This window comes from Hyperolius riggenbachi, chromosome 1 (assembly GCF_040937935.1).
Source record: "Hyperolius riggenbachi isolate aHypRig1 chromosome 1, aHypRig1.pri, whole genome shotgun sequence".
In the NCBI taxonomy this organism is placed as follows: Eukaryota; Metazoa; Chordata; class Amphibia; order Anura; family Hyperoliidae; genus Hyperolius; species Hyperolius riggenbachi.
In genome coordinates, this window is record NC_090646.1 from 64,781,328 (window position 1) to 64,807,651 (window position 26,324).

At 44.4% G+C, this 26,324-nt stretch overlaps 1 protein-coding gene across 6 annotated transcripts in view; it reads left to right on the forward strand.

The window, feature by feature from the left end:
• LOC137562977 (RING finger protein 24) overlaps window positions 1-26,324 on the forward strand; it is a 146,732-nt gene that overhangs the window by 85,741 nt on the left and 34,667 nt on the right. The window contains exon 1 of one of the 6 annotated variants that reach the window (XM_068274875.1): window positions 7,293-7,306. The exons of 4 other annotated variants lie outside the window; for them this stretch is intronic. In XM_068274875.1, the coding sequence (XP_068130976.1) occupies window positions 7,299-7,306 (8 nt within the window). In that variant the 5' untranslated portion in view covers window positions 7,293-7,298. Of the gene's footprint in view, window positions 1-7,292; window positions 7,307-22,845; window positions 22,974-26,324 lie in introns of those variants that run through there. One more of the 6 variants, XM_068274858.1, reaches the window with a different exon arrangement.

Consider the following 26,324-nt stretch of genomic DNA (forward strand, 5'->3'; position numbering starts at 1 on the left):
ATCACCGACTTTCAATTCTTTGTGTAGAAATGAAAGCTGAGGGCGTAGGACCTATGTATAATCCATTGCCGTGCAATTACCGGTGCTCTTCAATTGCACCGCAACATTGCCATAAAAGCAACCCTTTTTCTCCATGGCTGATAATGTGATGAAAACCCTCTCGCAGTGTGATGTCATGACCATGGTCCTGACAGTTTGCTGTCTGTGAAGCTTGTTGCTTTGTGGGAAATAATAGTTTTTCTAATTGCCAAGCAAGCATTATCTCCCTCTGTGCATAGAACTCTCAGTAAGGGCCAGTGCACGCCAAAAGGCGCTAGCATAAAAGCAAACGCTTAGCCCTTTTTGAAGTGATTTTTTTAAGGCAATTATAGGCATGTGCTAAGCGATTTTCTAAGCATGCCTAGCGATTTATGGAGCGTTTTGGTGTAGCGTTTTTTATATTTTGTTACAGTAGAGCTTTAACTGAACGGCTTCTGTAACAAAAACGCTTGGAAAATCACTCTGATCTAGCGCTTTTAAGAGATATTTTCCACTTCCCTGTACTTAACATTGAGGCTGAATCGCCTCAGAAATCAGCAAAAATGCTGCAGGACCCACGTTTGCGTTCGGGGGAAAAAGCACATCGCTTTGGTGTGCTCTATCCCATCTAAATACATTAGCCAAACGCTTTTTGAAGCGCAAGCATTTTAGAAAGCGCTCAGAAGCGTTCTTGTTGTGCACCGGCCCTAAATGGACATTCCGTACAGATCACCTGGCAGAACTAAAGATGTCGACACCAGTGATACATTTCAGAAGGTAAATCAGGGAGAGGAAATAATAAATACAAATAATTAATAAAATTGCTTATTGTTTTATGATATTCATTTATAAATTGTTATTTCCACTACAGTTAGGGCCCGTTCTCACCTGAGCGGGAATCGCGCGATTCCCTCTCACGGCAAACCGCTAGCGGTTCTGCAAAAACCGCTACACAATGTAGGGATAACCGCAACCGCACTGCATGCAGCGGTTTGCCGGCGACGAGCGTTCCACGATTAGCGGTCGTGATTAGAGTGCAAAGCACGCTAATCGCGATCGCTCCAAAACCGCTGCAGTGTCCAGTGATTTTTCCACGCTAATCGCGGGAAAATCACTCCCGCAAAACGCCGGTGGTAATCGCCGGCGTTCTGCGATTCTAAGTGTGAACGGGCCCATAGATAAATGTGATCTTTATGATTTTTTTTTTAAGGGTCTAAGTCTAGAGGCAGAGGATCAGGACAGCCAGGCAATCTGTATTGTTTAAAAAGGAAATAAATATGGCAGCCTCCGTATCCCGCTCACTTCAGTTGTCTTTTGAAACTTTTCATGAAACGTTTCCCTGCTGGTATACTCTGTGCCTCATTTAGTAATCTTTTTTTCCATCGTTATTATGAAGGATAAACACCTTGGAATGAGATATTTTTGTCGCACTTCTCGTTTGTAACAATGTGATCGTTCTGACGAGGAAGTGTTTAATGTTTCCTCCCATTATCACATTCCTGAACCTATTAGAGTCCCTGTAGTGTGATTTATCGTAGAAGTCCCAGGCGTGCAGTGCTTCGCGCATCCACTGTGTAATCACATTATCGCATTAGGGATGACAGAGTGAGCCTGCAAGGTCATACTGCAGTGATCTGTGTGAGCATGTGAGCTACTGTATCCTGGCATGAATTCCACACTTCACCACAGGCCAGCATTCCTGGGGCAGGGTGGAGGTGTTTCCCCGCACAACCAAACAAATCCCCCCCCCCCCCCCCACACACACACACACACACACTTAAAGAGGAGCTCCAGTGAAAATAACGTAATAAAGTGCTACATTTTTACGATAATTATGTATAAAGGATTTAGTCAGGGTTTGCCCATTGTAAAATCTTTCCTCTCCCTGATTTACATTCTGACATTTTCACTGCTGGCAGGTGATGTCACTGGAAGGAGATGCTGGTTGCTTTTTTGGAAGTTGGAAACAGCTGTTATTTCCCACAATGCAACAAGGCTCCCACAGTGTGATGTCAGTACCTCAGTGCTGTGAGGCGCTGACATTACACTGGTGGAGAGGTCCACCTGGAGAGCCTCTAAGGCATACCATTAGCCTCCATTTTAAAACCCCACCCCTTCCTGTGCCAAGCACTAATCCTGTCTGTGATGAGTTCTTCCCCGCTTGGCCTTCTCAAAGGACTAGAGGACATGATCTGCGCATGGAGGAAAAACATTTTAGCCATTGATTTAGGAAAGGGTTCTTTACAGTAAGAGTGATTAAGATGTGGAATGCATTGCCACAGGATGTAGTTATGGCAAACTCTATACCTGCATTAAAAGGGGGCTTAGATGCTTTCCTTGCGTTGAAAGACATCCATGGCTACAATTACTAGGTAATGCCTAATGATGTTGATCCAGGCATTTTATCTGATTGCCATCTGGAGTCGGGAAGGAATTTTTCCCTTTTGGGGCTAATTGGACCATGCCTTGTAAGGGTTTTTTTCGCCTTTCTCTGGCTCAACAGGTATATGTGAGGGAGCAGGCTGGTGTTGTACTTTGTTCTCTGAACTCGATGGACGTATGTCTTTTTTCAACCCAAATAACTATGCAACTATGTAACCTTTGCAAAGAATTAATCTTTTCTGTGCTAAGCACCACCTCTGCTTGTGCTAAGCCCCACCCCTGCCTGTTCTGAGCACAAACCCTTCCTCTGAAAAGCTCCACCCCTGCTTGTGATAAGCATTACCCCTTCCTGTGCCAAGCACTAATATTTCCTGTACTAGGCACTACCCCTTCCTGTGCTAAGAAGTAATATTTCCTGTACAAAGCACCATCCCTGCCTGTGCCAAGAACCATCCTCGTTTGTGATAAGTTCTACCCCTATCTTTGCTGAGCTCTAATCTTTCATGTGCTAAGCACCACCTCTGCTTGTGCCAAGCACCACCCCTCCCTTTGCTGAGCAGAAACACTTCGGCCTAGTGCACACCGGAGCGTTTCCGCTGCGGTTTGCGATCTGCTTGCGGGTGCGGATCCGCTAGGGTAATGTATTTCAATGGGCTGGTGCACACCAGAGCGGGAGGCGTTTTGCAGAAACGCATACTCCCGGGCTGCTGCAGATTTTGGATTGCGGATGCGTTTCTGCCTCAATGTTAAGTATAGGAAAAACGCAAACCGCTCTGAAAAACGGCACTTCAGATCGGTTTGCCAGGCGTTTTTTGTTACAGTAGCTGTTCAGTAACAGCTTTACTGTAACAATACATGAAATCTACTATACCAAAACCGCTACACAAAACCGCAAAACGCTAGCTGAAACGCTGCAGAAAAATAAGAAAAAGTGTTTCAAAATCTGCTAGCATTTTGCGGATCTGCTAGCGGTTTTTGGTGTGCACTAGGCCTTCCATTAAAAGCACCACCCCTGCTTGTGATAAGTACAACCCCTTCCTGTGCCAAGTACTAGTATTTCCTGTACTAAGCACCACCCCTGCCTGTGCTAAGCAGTACCCTTTCATAGTTACACAATTAGTTTGGTTGAAAAAAGACATTAGTCCATCAAGTTCATTCCTGTGCTAAGAACTAATAAAAACGCCTCCAGTTCCTGCTTTTAAAGCAGATTCTGCTTAGGTTAAAATGCAATTACACAATCCTGTTTCTGTGGAGCTCAGGTCTTTTTGTAGTTTCATACACACTGCATCTTTATATATCACATTTTTATCAAGATGTATATTTCCACAACAGACCATGAACTCGAATTACATTTTTTGGGCGGGTCACCACAGCAACAGTACTCTAAAAAAAACCCACCTTGCTGCCCATGCACATAGCTGTGCAAAGTGTTATTTTCAACAGCTGCACTACTCCATTGGCTGGCAGTTAGTTGTGATTGTTCTTTCTGCCAGAAATGCTGTGAAATGTTTGTGCGTTATACGCAGGAATACAAGTGTAATTGTAGAGAAATCTCCCTTTAAACAGGGAGTTATAGCAAGGTAGGCAGGCTGCCTTGTCTTATGTCCTTTTTAAAAATGCTAATTGCATGGCTATAATAAAAAACATGCACGTTTTCTGTTAAGATGGAACACGGCAGGAGTCAGCCCACAGATTATTTGTTCTGTTACCTTTTAAGGTCAAGCAACCACACTAACCTGTAATACAGCATATGTTTTTTTTCCCTCTCTGCTTTGCTTTATCTTTGCGAGTTTCCACAGTAGCTCTGAGAAATCAATACAGTTCCATAGTCCTATCATGTATGGATAAGAGCAATCGCAAATACCTTCTGTTTTTACAAGGCAAACTTTTTTGTTTTGCATAGCATTGTAGTAAAGGTGGCCACTAATGATCCGATTTTCCAGTTTGAGCGATCAGAAATTCTGATCGGATTGGTTGTAAATAATCTTCGTTGATGGGTAATCGATTATGAATGATTATAAAAATAGTCGTCTGATTGATTTTTCTTGTTGGTTGTGATAGATAGGAAGCAAAGATTGGTTCGTTGAGGGTATAGTGAACAATTTCACTTCCAATCAGAATTATCTGATCACTTAAAGATTTTTTGCTAGAAATTGGATCGTTAGTGGCCACCGTAAAAAGCCTTTTTTGAACCTTTTTAGCCCCTTAGACACTCCTAGGCATTCTGGTTCACCTTACACTTGCTGGGCAACCTGTAGCTCTGGGTGTTTCAAGTCTTACGTCATAGAGCCATAGTAATGCAAGTCATGCACTGATGAGGACCAACCAGTCTGAAACAGTCTGTACGCATGTCGGTTATTGTGACTCTGTGCAACTAACAAGCAGACATATCACTGCATTCCAGCGGTTCTGGAGGTGTGTCTAGCTTTCAGGGACATCCAAGGGATGTTTTGCATACTCAGAAGTGATGCATTGTGGGAGATATCATATATTTACTCCAACCTAAATAATAGCAAATAACTTCTGTTTTAAGAAGGCAAATTTCAGTTTTGCATATCATTTTAGTCAGAGGGCTTTTTGGTCCTTTTTAGCCCCTTACACAAGCTATTTATTTTGTTGTGGTAGTGGTGTGACTTCCTATCCAGCAGGGAGCCCGTGGGGGCAGACCTACAAAGATCACCATGTCGGCCCACTTTGCTGCAGGTTGTTTTATTTGCGAAATAGTGTGGTGCAATTGTTCTGCGGCAGGCTCCCCTGTGGAAGGACAATTGCACTGCTCCATGTGTGAAACCAGCCTTAAAGAGACTCCGTAACAAAAATTGCATCCTGTTTTTTATCATCCTACAAGTTCCAAAAGCTATTCTAATGTGTTCTGGCTTACTGCAGCACTTTCTACTATCACCATCTCTGTAATAAATCAACTTATCTCTCTCTTGTCAGACTTGTCAGGCCTGTGTCTGGAAGGCTGCCAAGTCCTTCAGTGTTGTGGTTCTGTGATGTATCTCCCCCCTCCAGGCCCCTCTCTGCACACTGCCTGTGTATTATTTAGATTAGTGCAGCTTCTCTCTGCTCTATTATCTTTTACAAGCTGGATAAATCCTCTTCTGAGCTGGCTGGGCTTTCACATACTGAGGAATTACATACAGGCACAGCTGTCTGCACTCTGCAGGAAGAAACAGCCTGACACTTCAGTGGAAGATAGCTGCAGGGGGAAAGAAACACACAAATGATCTCTTGAGATACAAAAGGAAGGCTGCATACAGCCTGCTTGTGTATGGATGTATTTTCTATGTGTGGACATGCTGTACATCAACCTACTTCCTGTTTTGGTGGCCATTTTGTTTGTTTATAAACAAACTTTTTAAAACTGTTTTTAACCACTTTTAATGCGGCGAGGAGCGGCGAAATTGTGACAGAGGGTAATAGATGTCCCCTAACGCACTGGTATGTTTACTTTTGTGCGATTTTAACAATACAGATTCTCTTTAAGGTTCACTTTAAAGAGGAGTTATCAGAAAATCTCAGAAAAAAACCACATGTATAAGTAGATAAATACTTGCTCTACTTACATAACATATGTATTGCACTGTCCACGTTTTGATTTTAGTGATTTTTCTATGGTAAAAAAAGAGAAAATCCTTCCTAGGATTCTCCATTTTAACATGTCTATCTTGAAGCCAATTCTGATGTCATTTCCTCCCTTACTTTCCTCTGCCTGATTGTGTATGCATTGCCCGCCGTCCTACCAGTCTTGAGCACTCCCACCCAGCTCTGCAATACAAAGTGCATTGTCTCAGCATGAGAAATATTGGCCAATCAGAAAGCAACAGAGGTTTGGGATGGGAAAACAGGAGGGAAAGAGGCTTCAGCCAATCCGGCTGCATTAGTTAAATCTGAGGGGAGAGTAGAGAAGCAAAAAAGGACAACCCAGCATGTCCTGGCTGCAACTTCCTTTTTGCATACCAAATTTTGTGTGTACCAAATGAGTCAGGTAAACTGGGGAATGATCATTTATCAACAAGAAAAGTAATAGTGATTTTAACTTGTTACTTGTTTACCAGATAAAAATAAAGAATTTTTTTTTTTTTTTTTTTTTGTGTGCCCGACAGTTACATTTTAATGGAACCAGCAGTTGTGTGCAAAAATTCAGTAAAGAACAATGTGCCAAGAATAGCTTTGTGCTGCCTCCTCCTGCAAGTGTCAACCTATACATCTGCCTGGTTTGCCTATGCTGTAATACATTAATGCTTACTGAGCAATCAGTACTTTACAGAGTGCACTAAAATGAACATACGAGCACAGCACCATCACCATGGTAACGAACGCTGCTTGCTCGCAATTTTGGAAATTCATACCGCAGCAGGTGATAACGTCAGGGCTGAATTACGTGCTGATGGGGGCCGTTATACCCTGACTGGAGTCCTAATCAACTGCTTGTGTTGCCTGGTGGGTAATCCGGATCTGGATATGCAGAAATAGATCATTTTTTAATAAGTGTAAATGATAAAATGACTTTTCCCCCACTGATACATATCATAGCCAGTTTTGTGAGTGTTGTTGCACTGAAGGGATACAGTTTAGGACATTTCTCAGTGTACAGGGTCACTGTTCTGCTATTTACCCACAGTGCCGCTGGACTGAGGGAAACACGCCAGTATAAGCAAAACCTATCACTTAGGTTGGCGGTGATGAGGACTCGTTCGGACGATGACCTCCCTCAGCCCAGAGCATGTCCTATTACAGCACTAGCTGTCCGTTTCTTTTCTATGAACTGTGAGAAGAATAAACATTTACATCATTGATTTTTTACCTCACCAGTCTTGTTATTGAGGTGTTTATAACATGCCTGCAGGGAGTCAGGCGATGCCTCACTCACATCATGCTCGGCACAGACATGGATGCACCGGTGGGTTCTGAGGGAAATTGGGGGGGAGGGGGGTGTTTGGTAAGGTTCTGCTCTCTCACTTTGGGTTGGGGCCTGGGAGTGTTTGTGTTTTCTGTGGGTCTTCCTCTCTGAAACATGGCTTGGTCTACAGAATCATATGAAGTGGTGTTAAAGGACATCTGTAGTCAAAGGGATATGGGGGCTGTCATATATATTTCCTTTTAAACAATACCAGTTGCCTGGCAGCCCTGCTGATCTAAGTGGCTGCAGTAGTGTCTTAATAACACCAGAAACAAGCATGAAGTTAACTTTCAAAGTATCTTTATTGAGAGAATCATGCATTACATAATAAAGACAGATCAATAGTGGTTTTCCAATTGGAGTGATGCATGTTGTTAACCGTATTATTAGAAAAGACACTACATAATACCGATTTAGGAAGTGTTACCTTCCAGATCTATTTCTTGATACTGATGTTGATAACATTGAAAGCTTCAACAGTAAAATAAAAGATAAAATTATATGAACAGAACCTTAATAAACTAGGTATCCAGTTATTCCTGTGTATGGTCCGGTGTGTAGTATGGGTTTATCAGTCTTTCCAGTTAGTAGTTTTGGCGTCCTGATAGGTTTAGATGTGTCCCATAAGGGGAGTTTAACCATGGGTTCCATACCCGGAAAAAAGCTTGAGTGTCATCTACAGTTAGCCCATGTAGGTACTCGTTCAGGCATGCATTATTGACCCTCTCTATGATTCTGTCCCAGCTGATGTCTGGTGTGAGCCATGACTGTGCCATTTGTATTTTGCATGCTGCTGTTAGTTTATAGAGTAATTTGTTTTCTATCTTGGATAATCTGTCTATGTGGACGTTAAGTAAGCAATTCAATGGAGATGGGAGAAATACTTTGTTTGTGAGTTCTGCAAAGAGTTTCATGACCCTTTCCCATATCCCGAATGCTTTGGGACATAGCCACCATGTATGGAAGAATGTGCCCTCCGTTTGGCAACCACGAAAGCATAAGCTGGAATTTGTGCTAAATTTTCCTAGTCTGGATGGGGTATAGTAGGCCCTAAATATTATTTTAGTTGCTGTTTCTCTAAGGGATGTATTTGGAGAGCTTTTGGCTGTGTTATTCCAAATTTGGGTCCAGAGATTAATAGGGATAGGTGCCCCTAAGTCCTCGTCCCAAGCCTTCTGGTATTTATGTTTTTCTTTCGAATCAGGAGTAGATAGAAGCTTGTACAGAATGGATATATTTTTAGGTATTTCTCCTTTATTTATTATCTGACTTTCTATTTCTGATTCTTTGTGGGAAGATAATTTAGGCCAGTTGTGGGTAATGAAGTGAGATAGCTGAGCGTATCTAAGGTATTCTCTTAGAGGGATATTAAGCTCCTCTCGAAGCTCCTCAAATGAGACCATTTTCCCATTCTTTATTAAATTGTGTATTTTGTAGAGGCCTTTTCTGTGCCACCATTCAAAATTCTGTGCCTCCATACCTGGCGGGAAATCCGGGTTATTGGAGATCGGGGCTAGGGAGGAGGGAGATGAAGTGAGTTTGTATTCAAATCTCAGTGTGTTCCAAAGTTTAAAGGAATCTTTCGTCAGAGGGTTTTTAACTTTGTAGCTCTGGGTTGGGGAAGGGTTTGACCATAATAAAGCTTGGACACTGAGGGGGGTTATTTGGGCGTTCTCTATTGAGCTCCATTTTGATGAATGAGAATTAAAGGCTGAACTAAGTATTTGTGCACATCTTGCTGCGTTGTGAAACTTGAGTAAATTGGGTACCCCCAGTCCCCCCATATCTTTATGTCTGTACATTATATTTAATTTTATCGTAGGTTTCTTTTTCCCCCAAATATATCTCATCATGGTTTTTTGGAGATCTATTAGGTGGTGTTTTGGTAGGGATAATGGTATAGACCTAAAAAGATACAGTAATTTTGGTAATATCATCATTTTGGTCGATGCAATTCTGCCCATCCAGGATAACCGTAGTCTCCCCCACATCAACATTTTAGCCTTAAGGTGCTTTATTAATGGTACATAGTTGTAGTCTAGTATGTTATTTATGCTTGAAGGGATTTTAATGCCTAGATATTTTAGAGACTTTTCTTGCCAAATAAATTGAAAATTACTCTTAAGAGTCCTTTCCTTCTCAGGTTTAGTCTGAAGAAGTAATGCTTCTGTTTTATCTGGGTTACCTTTAAGGCCTGAGATGGAGTCAAAGATTCTAAGAAGTTCCAGAACATTAGGCAGGGATATATGTGGCTCGGTGATCGTCAGTAATAGATCATCCGCGAATGCGCTACATTTGTACATAGATTTACCTATAGTTGGTCCTTTAATATCGGGATTATTCCTGATGGATTCCAAAAGGGGTTCAAATGCCATTATAAATAAGGCTGGTGACAAAGGGCATCCTTGCCTGGATCCTCTTTTTTTTATTTCAAACCTATCTGATTCAAAACCGGCCGTGAGGATTGATGCAGTGGGGTTAGAGTATAGATTCTTCAGGATGGTTATAAGGGGGCCTGAGAAACCAAATTTGTTTAGGACTTCGTACAAATATCTCCAGGAAAGTGAGTCGAATGCCTTTTCTATGTCAACTGCCAGAAGCAGTAGGGGGGAGGCATTCGCCTGTGAGTGAAGGATAAGATTACAGATCTTACGGATGTTGTCCGTTCCTTGTCTGCCCTTTACAAAGCCCACCTGATCATTTTTGATTAGTAAGGGTATTATTCCGTTCAGTCTCAAGGCTAATATTTTAGTAATTATTTTATGGTCTACATTAATCAGTGATATGGGCCTGTAATTCTTACATAGTGTTGTATCGCGGCCTTCCTTAGGTAAAATCGTAATGGTTGAGAAACAAGCATGAAGTTAATCCAGTCAGAAGCACCTGATCTGCTGCATGTTTGTTTAGGGTCTTGTTTAAACGTATTAGAGGCAGAGGATCAGCAGGACATTCAGGAAATCTGCATTGTTTAATGGAAAATGCATATGGCAGCCTCCATATTCCTGAAGATTCAGGTGTGCTTTAACTTGCACTTGTTGGTGATATTGATGTATGTACCATTTGTGTAAATGTCCTATTGTTATGCAGTTGTGTTTTGCATGCTACTTATTTATTTATTGTATTTATAAAGCGCCAACATATTACGCAGCGCTGGACATTAGTTTAGGTTACAGACAATATTTAGGGGTGACATACAGCAATATGACAATACAGGAATACAAGAAAACCAGATCACACAGCACAGTATGAGCATAAGGTAATGCTTAGTCAGTGACTGGATGGAGCATGGAGATTAGGCAAGCTAGGTTCACACAGATGCATAGCATGGGTGCACAGTAATGGAGGTGCATGATCAGCTAGGAAACAAAAGGAGGAGGACCCTGCCCAAAGGCTTACAATCTAGAGGGAGAGGTAAGGACACGAGAGGTAGGGGACCAGAGTTCAGCTGCGGGTTTAGAGCACCTGTGAGGGGTGGTAGGCCAGAGTGAAAAGGTGAGTTTTGAGGGCCTTCTTGAAGGTGTTGAAGGAGGGGGCTGCCTTAATGAGTGGAGGTAGGGAGTTCTATAGTGTTGGAGCAGCTCTTCAGAAGTCCTGGAGGCGTGCATGAGACTGGGTGATGCGGGGGGCGGTTAGGTGAAGAGCGGATGAGCAGCTAGGTGTGTACCTCTGAGTAAGATCGGAAATGTAGGTTGGACAGGTTTTGTGGACAGATTTGTAGGTCAGACACAGTATCTTGAATCTGATTCTGGACTGGATAGGAAGCCAGTGGAGGGATTCAAGGAGGGGATCCACCGTGGTGGAGCGATGGGAGCAGTGGATAATTCTGGCTGCCGCATTCATGATGGACTGCAGTGGGGCTGTTCGGGTCATAGGGAGACCAGACAGAAGGGCATTGCAGTAGTCAAGGTAGGAAATTATGAGGGCATGGATGAGGAGTTTGGTGGTGGCAGAGGTCAGGAAAGGGCGAATCTTACAGATGTTACGAAGGTGGAAGCTGCAGGACTTTGAGAGGTTTTGGATGTGGGGAGCGAAGTTATACAGTAGAATCCCTTTATAGTACTGTACACTGCAAGGGACCAGGAAAAGTAGTTTACTTTTCAAGAAGTTTAATACATCAGAATTGGTCATACGTTGTATATTTATACAGACTCTATTGATGGGACCTGAGGACTGAGTTTACTATACAGTGTTATACCCAGAATTTTTTTCCACCCGGGTAGCATGAGAAAGTAGCCGGGTGGGGCAATATGAGGGAATGCAGGGCCAGTGCTTCTCTGCACAAGTCTGCTTATAGCAGAGGAGGAAGTGAGCCGATGACAGCCGGGTGCTCACCAAAACTAGCCGTGTGACGCAACCGGCCAAAAGAGCCTGGGGAGAACAATGCGATATACAGAGGTTTACTCTATCAGAGTTTACTATAACAAGATTCTACTGTGCTGTATTATAAATAGTTTTTGGCTCACGTGAAGATACATATTCAGAAGGTGCTCTGTGCAGCTGTCCATCGTCTCATTTCTGTAGGCACCTTCAGTGACCCCAGGGCATTGGAAACTGGTGGGACCTTCGTCCCCTCTGGGACTAAGCTCTAAGTTGCAGGCAGCCTCCACTGTTTCCCTCTTTGCCTCATCTGTCCCCCTGTGTATCCCTCTGTCCACCTGTGCCTCCTGTCCCCCTTTGTGCCTCCCTCTGTCTCCTTGGCCCCCTTCTGTCCCCTTGCGCTACCTTTGCTCCCCTGTGTATTCCTCTGTCCCGCTGTGCCTCCTTCAGTCCCCCTTTGTGCCTCCTTCTGTGTCTTCTTCTGTCCCACCTTGTTATTCCTTCTGTCCCTTGTGCCTCCTTCTGTCCCCAATTGTGACTCCTTGTGGTCCCTGAGCTTCCTCCTATGCTATCTCTGCCCCCATGTGCATCCTTCTGCCCCACTGTGCCTCCTTCTGTCTCACTGTAACTCCCTCTGTCCCCATATGCCTCCTTCTGTTCCCTTGTGCCACAATAATTCCCCATCCCCCTCCTGTCCTCCCCCACCCCAGTGTGTAACTGCAGAGTATAGCGCATCAGAAGCTGTACTCTCACCTCCCCCCCCCCCAGGAGTCCAGCGGGGGAGTGCAGGAAGGGGGGGGGGGTGTATCATAATGTGACAGGATCAGCTGGTTGTATGTGAGTATGTGAGTACCTCCCTGTATTTTGCATCCACCCTGTACAGCACATGGTTTATATTCTCTAGTGTGTGTTTATGCGTTTTTTATGTTTTTCTTTTTTATTGGGGGTGGGACACAGGAGGTCTTGCCTGGGGTTAAAAAAAAAAGGCTAGAAACGACCCTGTTCTCTGAACCCCATATGTCCTGTATACAAGATGATAGAAAGTGGCATGCTTTTTAAAATATAAGTTTCCTTGTAGCACAAATATGCTTCTCCAGCCCCTGGTTGCTCATAATGCAGCTGTAATGTTTTTTTAACCCCTGTGTAGAGATGTGTGAACCTCCCAAATGTCTCTTATTTATATTTACTCCACTTTCCTGGTGGTCTGTACACCATACATTGCTGTAGCACTGACAGCTAATCTGACAGTTTCCTTAGGTTTCTCTCTGCAACCTCCATATCAGTGTGCAGTAGCTCAATTTGCATATCTACCGTCAATCTGCACATCAGGTCTGGCTGCTCCTGTTCTGCACATCAGATCTGGCTGCTCCTATTCTGCACATCAGGTCTGGCTCCTCCTATTCTGCACATCAAGTCTGGCTGTTTCTATTCTGCACATCAGGTCTGTCTGCTCCTATTCTGCACATCAGGTCTGGCTGCTTCTATTCTGCACATCAGATCTGGCTGCTCCTATTCTACACCTCAGGTCTGGCCGCTCCTATTCTGCACATCAGGTCTGGCTGCTCCTATTCTGCAAATCAGGTCTGGCTGCTCCTATTCTACACATCAGGTCTGGCTGCTCCTATTCTACACATCAGGTCTGGCTGCTCCTATTCTACACATCAGGTCTGGCTGCTCCTATTCTACACATCAGGTCTGGCTTCTCCTATTCTGCACATCAGGTCTGGCTGCTCCTATTCTACACATCAGATCTGGCTGCTCCTATTCTACACATCAGGTCTGGCTGCTCCTTTTCTACACATCAGGTCTGGCTGCTCCTATTCTACACATCAGGTCTTTGTAGAGACGTACAGAGGCACCAAAAGAGTAAAATATGCTAAAACCATCTAAAAACGTTCAGGAGGCGGTGGTGGACCAGCCACTCCAAAAAGACACGATGCTGTCGATATAGTTAATACAATTTATTCACATACGCCTAGTGATAACTGGCAACGCGTTTCACGGGCACAATTCCCGCTTCATCAGGCAACAAAACAACAGGAGCAACACACAGTTAGGGGTCCAGACTATGCTTGGCACCCCTGTAACTGGTCTGGCTGCTCCTATTCTACACATCAGGTCTGGCTGCTCCTATTCTGCACATCAGGTCTGCCTATTCCTATCAATGTTCATTACAGTATAACTAAAGGATATCAGTCTCTCATACCAATCAGTAACCACAAATGTTTACTTTTAGCTGAATTATTGCAAGTTTTCTTCTGTTTTAAGAAGGCAAATTACACCAAGCTTTGCTTATTAGTAGGAGAGCTTTTCAGTCTTTTATCCCCCTATACATTCCTAGTGGTTTGGGTCACCCCAAGCTGATTGGTTACTCTGTCACACCAATCAGAAGTGCGACCTCGCTTGTTAATGGATGGGAGCGGCCATGATCTTCAGAGAGTTCCAGTGCTAGATCAGTGGTGCCGAGGGAGACGGGGCAACATCTAGGTTATCCATCTAGGCTTCCCTCTACTGACAAGATCTACTTTAAGTAGGATCATATTTGCATGCAAACTGGAGTTATTTACATCTCATTGACTCGCTATTGATCGGGCTGTCATTTACTGTACCTGTAATGAAAAAAACTGCCTTCTCACCCCCCCAAAAAAATACGTCAACAAGCTTTATGGCACATGCACACAGGCACAGTAAAGTGGACCAGCGTTATTCCTGTGCTTGTTTACGGGGGCACTTACAGGGGATTGATTTGGTGAAGGGGAACATGTGTTCCCTGAGCCAACTGAAGCCCCCGTGAATGAATCAACATGCCTTGAATCAGGAGGCATGTTGATTCATAAAAGTGAAATCATAAAAGTAGTAAAGTGTATAGTGGCATCTAGTGGCCAAAAAGTAAAAAAAATATATAAATTCATTATTTATTAAAACCATATTAACCCCCCAGTAGCTACTAAACATAAACAAGTGCAAAAAAAAAGTGACCGTTTAAAAAAAAAATGCATTAATAGTTACCTTTATGGTCTGAGCTGTTTTAATATGTACATAATAAGGTATATAACTGTTATTTTAGCAAATGAAGCTTTTTAATTATTGATAGGGTACAAACATAAAAAAAATACACCTTTATCTCCAAATAATATATGGTCATCATACAATAAACTAGGAACATAATTTAAATGTTGTGATAGCCGGGACAACTAAGCAAATAAGATAGGTGGGTTTTATCGATAGTTTATTTTAAAACTAAAGGGGATAGAATTGGAGAAATAGATTTTTTTCTTGTATTTCCATATAAAATGCATAAAAAATAAAGTAATTACTGAAAACAAGTATCACCCCCAAATAGCCTAATTTGTGGACGAAAAAAAACAAGCTGTAGTTCATTTAGGTGTGATAAGTAGTTATAAAGTTATTGGCGAATGAATGGGAGAAGCTCAGACACTGGAAAATGCTTTTGTTCTGAATGAGAATCTGTGACAAAGATCACCGCTAGGAGACTGTTAGACGGCGAAACCGCCGTCTTTTAACAGGGTACAGCGCTGCGATCTATGGCAACGCTGTACAGGGGACAGTCGTGTGACACGGCTGTCCCCCCGAATGGCACAAAAATGATCGGCTCTCATGGGCTGAAACCTATGACAGTCGATCACACTGATTGGCTGGCTGAGGGAGGGGATTACAAAATAAATTAAAATAGGGAAAAATATTATGAAATAAATCAAATAAATATATATTTGTTGGTGGGGGGGGAATGGGAATCACTTGTGTGCTGAGTTGTGCGGCCCTGCAGTGAGGCCTTAAAGCTGCAGTGGCCCTTTTTGTGAAAAATGGCGTGGTCTTCAGTGGGGTAAAGCCTGAGGTGTTTAAGGTAAAAAACCCGTGGGCTGAAGTGGTTAAACTGCTTGTTGTTTTTGACTTAAGCTACGTACACACATGCGACAACGATCGTTCGTTGTCAACGACGAACAGACTTTTAATTGATGAAAGAACGACCTAAGTATAGTTAGTTTTAAAAGGTGTGTAACGATCAGATCGTTAGAACGAACGTTACATCACGTAAAAGTAACTATTGCGCCTGCGCATAAAAATGAAAAGTTCCATGGAGAAATAGTGAAATGCGCATGTCAAGCCGAGTACGAACGACCGTTTCCAACGATGTACTACTTTTGCAAACGATCGTCGTTGAGAAAAATCCGCCAAGCTAGATCATTCGTTTTGAACGATCTAGCTCGTCCGTCGTTAGACTTCATGGTCGTTGGCTGCTTTTTTTTAAACGATCGTCGTTTGAAAGGATCGGGGAACGATCGTTTCAAACGACTATAGTCGCATGTGTGTACGCACCTTTAGGCCCTGTTCAGACTATGTGCATTCCTAGCCGTTTTTACAGAACGCATACAGAAAGATTTTATGCATAGAAACTGCTACTAATGTTTTCTAATGGCCTCGTTCGTTTCTCATCCGCATTGCTGCACGCAGTTCTGTGCGTCACGCACAGAAACAGACGTAATGAAAGTCTATGGACGCGTATCAAAAACGCGTACTATTGCATTTTAGCGTACGTTTCCCTCATCCCTCTGCGTTTCCCATAATTCTTTTCTTTTTCCCGGGTCACGTGTGTGTGCAAAACGCAATAGAAAATCATTCAAACGCAAGAAAAACGCATGCGTATTTCAACTTGCGTTTCTTTGAATTTATACGCGTTCTACAAACGCTGACGTCTAAACAGGGCCTTAAGGCCTGAGACACACTGTGAGCGCTTTCTGAGTGTTTTCAAAAAAACTCTCCCATTGACAATTTTACAGCGATTTTAATGCAAGCCAATGGGAGTGTTTTATTTAAAAAAAAAAAAATGCTCAGACCGTGCTGATGGTCAGAAAAGTGCTCAGAATGTGCTCACAGTGTGTCTCAGGCCTAACTTTTTGGCAGGGGCCACAGTTGTCTTTCAGTTTTCTGAAAAGTGTAGAAAACTGAAAGACAAGTGTGACCCCTGCCGTTTTCGTTGCGTTTGTGTGCAGAAAAAAAGTGTTTTTGTTTTTTTTTTCACAGCAGCTAATCTAATTGATAGAGAACTGACAAAATGAGCAGAATGATGCAGCAGGATGTCAGTTTTTTTTTCTGCACGCAAAATCTGCATTCAAGTTTGACCAAAACCATTGATTGACATGAGTTCTCAGTTGAAATCAGTTTTTCTGTGCAGTAAACATGCACGAAAGCAGACAAATGTGACCCCTGGGCCCTGCCTTTAAGAAAACAAAAACATGATAAAGTACATCAGTGAATTTGGCTCACATAAGTGCTATTCTGTCCGCACCGTTGCCTTTATTCACTGCTTTATCGTGCTGATTGCTATTAGAGGTTGTCTTGTTGTATTTCAGGTTTGGCTGAATCATTAACCCCCACTGATTACTTATTTATTTATTTTACTAGATTGAGGATCATGAAATAAGATCTGTCAGTGTCATGTGTCTTGATAAATGTCAAGTCTTCAAAGGAAAAGTGAAACAGTTTAAGCTGGCAAAGTATAGCTATTCAGGCCAGCTGGATTTCCAAACCACACAAAGAGAAGTTCAGGCTGGTGGGGAAACATCAGCGAGTTTGTGTAACCGGACAGAAAATGGTTTATTTTCCCCTATTGCATGTTTATAATGCAGACATGGGTAACCAGAAGCAGAACTTCTGGTTGGTATAAACAACATGACTCAGGGCCTGATACACTAAATACCTCCACTGCTTCCATTGCCTGTTTTTGTTTTATATTGTTTTAGTCTTTGGTGGCTTCACTTTTAGGGGCCCATTCACACTGGGGCATTTAGTGGCCAACTACCGCTAAGCCCCAGCGATCGCTAGCGCTTTAAGTTCTAGTGTAATGTAAACTATATGGCAGTGATCTCACTGCCGCAATCGCCAGCGATTCACAACAAATGCAAACGTGGTGTATGCAGCGCTTTTTTGCAATTTTTGAGCAATCACAATGTGAAAAAAAGCACTGCACAAAAATATACATTTAACATAAAAAAATCGCTACGAGAAAATGCTAGCATTAATCGCTAGCGTTGTGCGATACCCAGTGTGAATGGGCCCTAAAGATACCTTAGTGCCGTTCAAAACTTAAAAACGAGGGAGCAGGCGTGTGTAGGAGGCTCTCCCTACGCTCCCCCCCCCCCCCCCCCCAGACTCCTCCGTCACCCTCCGTTATGTTCTAATGGCTCCCCAAAGCTACTTCCAGTTTGGGAGGGTCGGTGATCATACTGGCTGCCCGGTAACACACGTCCTTGATTGCGCGCCTGTGACTGGGAGCGATCTGCACATACGCAGAGCACTTGCGGGTGCGTGATCAAGGATGCATGTCGCCGGCAGCGCCTGCGCACTGCTCACCGACCCCCCCCCCCCCGATCCAGTAGTAGATTCAGGGGGACATTAGAACATACTAGAGGGGTATAGAGGAGAATTGGGGGAGTGGTGGGCATGAGGAGGGCTTCCTACACATGCCTGCTCCCCGTTTTTAAATTTTGAACTGCGCCAAGGTATCCTTAAGGGCCTTTTTCCACTACCTTGCGATTTGATTCCACTCGCAAGGTACATTAAACTAATGGAAACTGCAGCAGCAATTTCCATTAGTGCGATCCGATTGCGATGTGATTTTGTCACAATCGTCGTCCTGCCGCTTTTTTGTATGTGATTGAGCTTTACTATACTGAGTATGGTAGCTCAATCGCAATCGCATGGTGGAAATTGAAACGCGATTGGGATCGCCTTTCATAGGGGAAAAGAGCCCTCAAAGGGGAACTTCAACTTAAATAAACATACTGTCATTAAGTTTTAAGTTACATTAGTTATGTTAATTAAAATAGATAGGTAATACAATCTCTTACCCACCCTGCTTTAAAAGAACAGGCACATGTTTGTGATTTCATGGGGGCAGCCATCTTTTTGGTTGAAATGAGGTGACAGGGACCATGCGACACAGTTCCAACCGTCCTGTGTCCTGATCACCCCTCCCAGCTGCGCGCACTAGGCTTCAAATCTCAAATTAAAAAAAAAAAAAATTGTGCCAAAACAGCAGAAGGAGAACAACAACATCAGAAATCCCATCATGCTTTGTACATCATCAGGGGAAAATGCCCTGGCAGTTTTCTTCTGTGCAGCTAAAAATGAGGCTTGGGTAAGAAAAACAAAGCTCTGATGCTGTGAAACTGTTAAAGAAACACCAAGCCTTTTCAGTGCTGCTGAGTAGATTTTTAGTCTGATGGTTCACTTTAGCTACATGAAACCATTTTTAATTTAATTTTGCAGGCCTCTTTTCCAAGGACAGTTGTTAGGCAGTGAAATGCCTCTCAAACTCTCACAACTGCTCACTGCTGCCTGGTAACTGCTTGCTGAGCACACAGTTCAACTGTACGTGGAAAAAAGGCCTAAGGGCCCTTTTCCATTCATAAAGTGATGCGAATGCGGCTACGTAGCCACATCGCATCACTTCCGCTGCTGGCCGCGTCACCTCCGCATTTCCCAATGCTGCAGATTCTCAGATTGCTCCAGATCGTTCTGTACAACATGCATGCAATAGAAACTATTCCATTGCTTTGCATGTGTTTTAGGACAGCCGCGGTGCGATGCGGCGATGCAGCTGCATCGCACCGCGTCTACTGGAAATGGGCCCTAAAGGACAGTTGAAGTGAGAGAGATATGGAGGCTGCCATATTTATTTCCTTTTACACAATGCAGATTGCCTGGCCGTCCTGCTGATCTTTTATGCACCAGTAGTGTCTGAATCACACACCTGTAACAAGCATGTGGTAAGTGCATTCAGACTTCTGTCAAAACGTGATCTGCATGCTCGTTCAGGGGCTACAACTAAAAAAGTAACTAAAAGAAGTAGAGGTAGATGATCAGCAGGACAGCCAGGCAAATGCAACAAGGCTCATTTCTCCTTTCACAAGCCCCTACATGAGCCTGTGGGTGATATGGAGTCACAGTTTGAGGAGTCATCCACTAAAGTACAGATCCGTCCTTTCATCACACCGAGACTCTTACTTCTGACAGTAAAACAGTCCCGGCCTTATAATAAAGTGCCTGGACAAGCCTTTGCAGAAGACCGGCTGCTGAGCTTGTTTTACACGATGCACTCCTAGGAAAATTAGGCCTATGTTCAGGCACAGCTTGTTTGCATGTCAACAGAGCGAAATAGTGTTTTTGTGCCAGAATCCGTTGAGGTGGAAAATGGTGTTGAGTGAAGCAAATTGCAGGATCTAAATTTGCATTGAAGCTTGTATAACTTTTAAAAAAATAACTTAAAGAGAAACTCCGACCAAGAATTGAACTTTATCACAATCAGTAGCTGATACCCCACTTTTACATGAGAAATCTATTCCCTTTCACAAACAGACCATCAGGGGGCGCTGTATGGCTGATATTGTGGTGTAACCCCTCCCATAAAGAAATTCTGAGTACGTACTCCTGGCAGTTTCCTGTCTGTGTACCTTGCTGCATTGTGGGCAGTCTCCAACTGCCAAAAAACCATGCAGCAGCTACATCACCTGCCAACAGTAAAAATGTCACCATGTAATAAATGTCAGAATGTAAATCAGGGAGAGGAAAGATTTTACAATGGGCAAACACTGACTAAATCATTTATACATAATTTATTGTAAAAATGAAGCACTTTTTTATTACCTTATTTTTTACTGGAGTTCCTCTTTAAAGGAGACCAGAGCCCAAACCACAATATGAAAAAAGACCTGGTATGCTGTCAGGAGGGTGTGAGCCCTCTCTTACTGTGCCCTTGTTTGCAACCTGTGTGCCTATGTTCCCCCCGTTCTAGACCCCGTTAGCGGCTCCCGACACCAGTGTCCACTATGGAAATACTGTGCCGCACATGCGCAGTATTTCCTTCCTTCTACCCCTATTCTCGCGGCTGCGTCATCGCTAGACATGCCCATCTGGCCATGACGTAGCCGCGGGCACAGGGGAAGAAGGAAGGAAATACTGCATATGCACAGTGGGCGCTGGGGTCGGGAGCCACTAATGGGGTCTAGCATGGGGGGACAGAGGCACACAGGTTGCAAACAAGGGCACGGTAAGAGAGGGCTCACACCCTGCTGTCATCATACTATGTCTTTTTTTTATATTTTGGTTTGGGCTCTGGTCTCCTTTAAGGCCGTTGGCTTTAGACCTGTGGTGAGCATTGTGGTGTTATGCTCCACCCCCCTTGCGTCACAACGCCAAAATAACTATTCATATGACCCTACGGCAGAGTGTGCCACAGTGTCATATGCATGTCGCTGTCGAGATTCCCAACTTCCTCATCATTTTTGTGCAAACAAATGTAAAATTTCTGCATCCCGCATTGACCTCCATGCATTCCAACACCATTGCATCACTGTGTGGTAACACGCTCTTGACTTTGCATGGATCAACTGTTAGTTTACTAGGGCCCCAAGCATTTACCTTGCCTGCAGAAAGGGTAACACAAGGCAAAAAGAAAAAACATCTTCAGCAACAGGAGAGTGGCGGTAGCAGCGGGTCTGTGCGGGGCGACATCTGTGAGACCTGTTTTTTATACCAGCAGTCTCTGATCCTGAAAGTGTACCAGAGACGGGGGGGATAGTAAAAATGTATACACACCTGAGGCTTCCTCCAGCCCCATCCGGCCTGGTCGCGCCCATGCCACTGTACTCCGTCTTCTGGGTCCTCGGTAACCGGTCCTGTAAGTTCAGCCAGTCGGTGCATGCGCAGTGCGGCTGCACGCGCTCACCTGTCTCGCTTCCGTAGCTAGGAGCTTTCGGGGCCTGCCCAGTAGTACTGTGCAGGTGCAGAACGCTCCCTGCCGAGGGAGCACGACGGGCAGCGGCACTGCGCATGCGCAGTAAGCCCCGACTGGCAAAACTTACGGGAACCTGTTACCGAGGATCCAGAACGCGGAGGACGGTGTTGTAGAAGCAATCAGGCCGGATGGGCCTGAAGGAAGCCCCAGGTGTCTACACATTTCTTATACCCCCCCAATCTCAGGTTCCCTTTAAGGAGCCAGAGACTGCTGGTACTGAAGTGGTGAAGTTCAGTTATAAATGAGCAACTCTAAACAATAATGTGCTCTACGCTGAAGCCAAATTGCCACTGAAGACGATCAGGAATGATTGCTTTAAAGCTGATGGGAACCCGTTTAAAAAAAAAAAAGTCAGATACTCGCCTAAGGAGAGGGAGGCTCTGGGTCCCATAGAGCTCTCCCTCTCCTCTCCCGGTGCCCGCTGTTGTCCTGGCTCCCCCGTAGCGGTATTCGACCATTTCGGTCAAATACCGCTGTCTCCCGGCCAAAGGGAGGCTTTGGAAATGCTTCGGGAGCCCGAGTGCTCCCGAAGACAGGACGCTCTACACTGCGCACACGTGCACGCTCTCTATGACGCACTTGCGTGTGCGCCGCCTGTCTTCGGGAGGACTCCCAAAGACTTCCGAAGTCGTTGCGGATGCGAACGGGGGAGACAGCACAGCGCGGAGGACACCGGGAGAGGAGAGGGAAGGCTCATTAGGACCGAGCCTTCCCTCTCTTTAGGTAAATATCTGCATTAAAAATTGTATTTTCTAGTTGGTTGTGATAAATAAGAAGCAAAGATTGCTTAGTTGATGGTATAGTGAACAATTTTTCTTCTGATCAGAATTATCTGATCGCTCGAATGATTTTTCGCTAGAAATTGGACTGAAGAAGCCACATGTTTAACCTGGCATTTCCAGACTTATAGAATTCTTGCTCTGTACCATGATTTACCAATCAACCAATTATTGCTCTGAGCCATGCTTATGTGCTTTGAGTCCTTTGGGAGAAAATCACTTTACAAATGTTATTTGTTGTTGTAGTTTTAGTAGCCACCTTTAGGTGACAGAAATCCAGTGTGTCTGCGTAGCTCTGTCTGTGCCTGACTTCAGATCCCCCTGAGTGACAGCAGTCTTCAGGGGACATATCGGAGCATGCAGCAGAGGATCTGAGCATTAGCAGGATTTAGATGCTGGAGGATTATTTCTACCTTGTAGGGGAAGGAGCAAGCTGTCACCTGCAGAGCATTATCTCAGGGTGGAGCGTGAAACCAGCAGATTATACAGAGTCCTGCCAGTCACTCAGCCGCCCAGTGCTGTCTGTCCTGTGACTGTCTTCTGCAGAAAACCCCCTGTATATTCCTTTCCCCCCCTTGGGAGCATGTGACCATCTCTCCTCCTCCTCCCCCCTGTGGTATAAGAGCTTGGCTGTGAGCCCGGGTGCCTTGTATCCAGAGCTGGCAGCAGTGGTCGCCCTGCACATCTCCCAGAGCTACAGAATGCAGTTCTTTCCTCCCATACACATCCATCTGCACAAATACAATGGCAGTGGGTAAGTTTGTCTCTCCCCCCACCCCCCCTGCTAACAATTGAAACATTCTCTGATGGAACTTTGGAATTTCGGAGCCATGCCAAACAATTTTTTTTATTGGAAACGGGGAAATTCCAGAAGACCGCTATTGTAAAGCTTACGTATTTATTTCTGGTACTTAAAGAAAATAAGTGCATTATTTTTGCTGTTGTCATGGCAGCCTTGAGACAAGTGCGCAGCAAAAATCAATTTTAAAATTTGACTTTATATTAACTTAAAAAAAAATGTATATTACACGTTGCATCTGAATTTAATTATAGTTAAAACATTATTCTAATGTGATTTAGAGTGAGATTGTATCGGAGGAGACATTAGTTGTGTGTAGGTCTGACTGTTGCTGTGTGAGATTGTATCGGAGGAGACATTAGCTGTGTGTAGGTCTGACTGTTGCTGTGTGAGATTGTATCGGAGGAGACATTAGCTGTGTGTAGATCTGACTGTTGCTGTGTGAGATTGTATCGGAGGAGACATTAGTTGTGTGTAGGTCTGACTGTTGCTGTGTGAGATTGTATTGGAGGAGACATTAGTTGTGTGTAGGTCTGACTGTTGCTGTGTGAGATTGTATTGGAGGAGACATTAGTTGTGTGTAGGTCTGACTGTTGCTCTGTAAGATTGTATTGGAGGAGACATTAGCTGTGTGTAGGTCTGACTGTTGCTCTGTAAGATTGTATCGGAGGAGACATTAGCTGTGTGTAGGTCTGACTGTTGCTGTGTGAGATTGTATTGGAGGAGACATTAGTTGTGTGTAGGTCTGACTGTTGCTGTGTGAGATTGTATTGGAGGAGACATTAGTTGTGTGTAGGTCTGACTGTTGCTGTGTGAGATTGTATCGGAGGAGACATTAGTTGTGTGTAGGTCTGACTGTTGCTCTGTAAGATTGTATTGGAGGAGACATTAGCTGTGTGTAGGTCTGACTGTTGCTGTGTGAGATTGTATTGGAGGAGACATTAGTTGTGTGTAGGTCTGACTGTTGCTCTGTAAGATTGTATTGGAGGAGACATTAGCTGTGTGTAGGTCTGACTGTTGCTGTGTGAGATTGTATCGGAGGAGACATTAGTTGTGTGTAGGTCTGACTGTTGCTCTGTAAGATTGTATCGGAGGAGACATTAGTTGTGTGTAGGTCTGACTGTTGCTCTGTAAGATTGTATCGGAGGAGACATTAGTTGTGTGTAGGTCTGACTGTTGCTGTGTGAGATTGTATCGGAGGAGACATTAGCTGTGTGTAGGTCTGACTGTTGCTCTGTAAGATTGTATCGGAGGAGACATTAGTTGTGTGTAGGTCTGACTGTTGCTCTGTAAGATTGTATCGGAGGAGACATTAGTTGTGTGTAGGTCTGACTGTTGCTCTGTAAGATTGTATCGGAGGAGACATTAGCTGTGTGTAGGTCTGACTGTTGCTGTGTGAGATTGTATTGGAGGAGACATTAGCTGTGTGTAGGTCTGACTGTTGCTCTGTAAGATTGTATCGGAGGAGACATTAGTTGTGTGTAGGTCTGACTGTTGCTCTGTGAGATTGTATCGGAGGAGACATTAGCTGTGTGTAGGTCTGACTGTTGCTCTGTAAGATTGTATCGGAGGAGACATTAGCTGTGTGTAGGTCTGACTGTTGCTCTGTAAGATTGTATCGGAGGAGACATTAGCTGTGTGTAGGTCTGACTGTTGCTCTGTAAGATTGTATTGGAGGAGACATTAGCTGTGTGTAGGTCTGACTGTTGCTCTGTAAGATTGTATCGGAGGAGACATTAGTTGTGTGTAGATCTGACTGTTGCTCTGTAAGATTGTATCGGAGGAGACATTAGCTGTGTGTAGGTCTGACTGTTGCTCTGTAAGATTGTATTGGAGGAGACATTAGCTGTGTGTAGGTCTGACTGTTGCTCTGTAAGATTGTATCGGAGGAGACATTAGTTGTGTGTAGGTCTGACTGTTGCTCTGTAAGATTGTATCGGAGGAGACATTAGTTGTGTGTAGGTCTGACTGTTGCTCTGTAAGATTGTATCGGAGGAGACATTAGTTGTGTGTAGGTCTGACTGTTGCTCTGTAAAATTGTATCGGAGGAGACATTAGCTGTGTGTAGGTCTGACTGTTGCTCTGTAAGATTGTATTGGAGGAGACATTAGCTGTGTGTAGGTCTGACTGTTGCTCTGTAAGATTGTATCGGAGGAGACATTAGTTGTGTGTAGGTCTGACTGTTGCTCTGTAAGATTGTATCGGAGGAGACATTAGTTGTGTGTAGGTCTGACTGTTGCTCTGTAAGATTGTATCGGAGGAGACATTAGTTGTGTGTAGGTCAATGGGAAGCCTCCCCGAGGCGCTCCTGGATAGTGCTGTATAGCATGAACTAATTCCCGCAGGGCAACCGCTTCGCGGTATTGGTTTTTGACCCTGCAAAGTTTGGCATGCGAAAGCAGATGCATTTCTGCATGAGCATGTCTCATGATAAGCCATTTTAGCCAGATTTGCACAGCTAGACTTGAAAGGGTTAAGCTTGGCGTAGAGCACGCATACATTTTCTTGTAATTGAGCATATTTGCATTCTGTCCTTTGGAGGCAGGTGGTGGATGGCTTGCTCTATAAGTGGGCTGTCTGTGCCTGTCCTCCCCCCCCTTCTGGAGTGATGTGTGTGAGCCAGCCCTGAGCCCCACAGCTCGGGGTGACCCATGCGTCACTCCTTTCCCATGCAGTGCCCCGAGTCGATGCGCAGCAGCAGAACGCAATGGACGTTCAGGTAAGTGCCTGTTTTTAAATTTTTGGGAGATGGGTGCGGATGGCCCCCCCCGGCGCCGGCCACGCTTGAGGGGGTCGTCTGCGCTACCCAGCCTCCACCTCCGGGGTGTTGCTGTGGTCCCTAGGCAGTGAGAGAGCCTGGGGCCCCACAGCCCCCCCGGTTGTATGGGGGCAATGGGAAGCCTCCCCGAGGCGCTCCTGGATAGTGCTGTATAGCATGAACTAATTCCCGCAGGGCAACCGCTTCGCGGTATTGGTTTTTGACCCTGCAAAGTTTGGCATGCGAAAGCAGATGCATTTCTGCATGAGCATGTCTCATGATAAGCCATTTTAGCCAGATTTGCACAGCTAGACTTGAAAGGGTTAAGCTTGGCGTAGAGCACGCATACATTTTCTTGTAATTGAGCATATTTGCATTCTGTCCTTTGGAGGCAGGTGGTGGATGGCTTGCTCTATAAGTGGGCTGTCTGTGCCTGTCCTCCCCCCCCTTCTGGAGTGATGTGTGTGAGCCAGCCCTGAGCCCCACAGCTCGGGGTGACCCATGCGTCACTCCTTTCCCATGCAGTGCCCCGAGTCGATGCGCAGCAG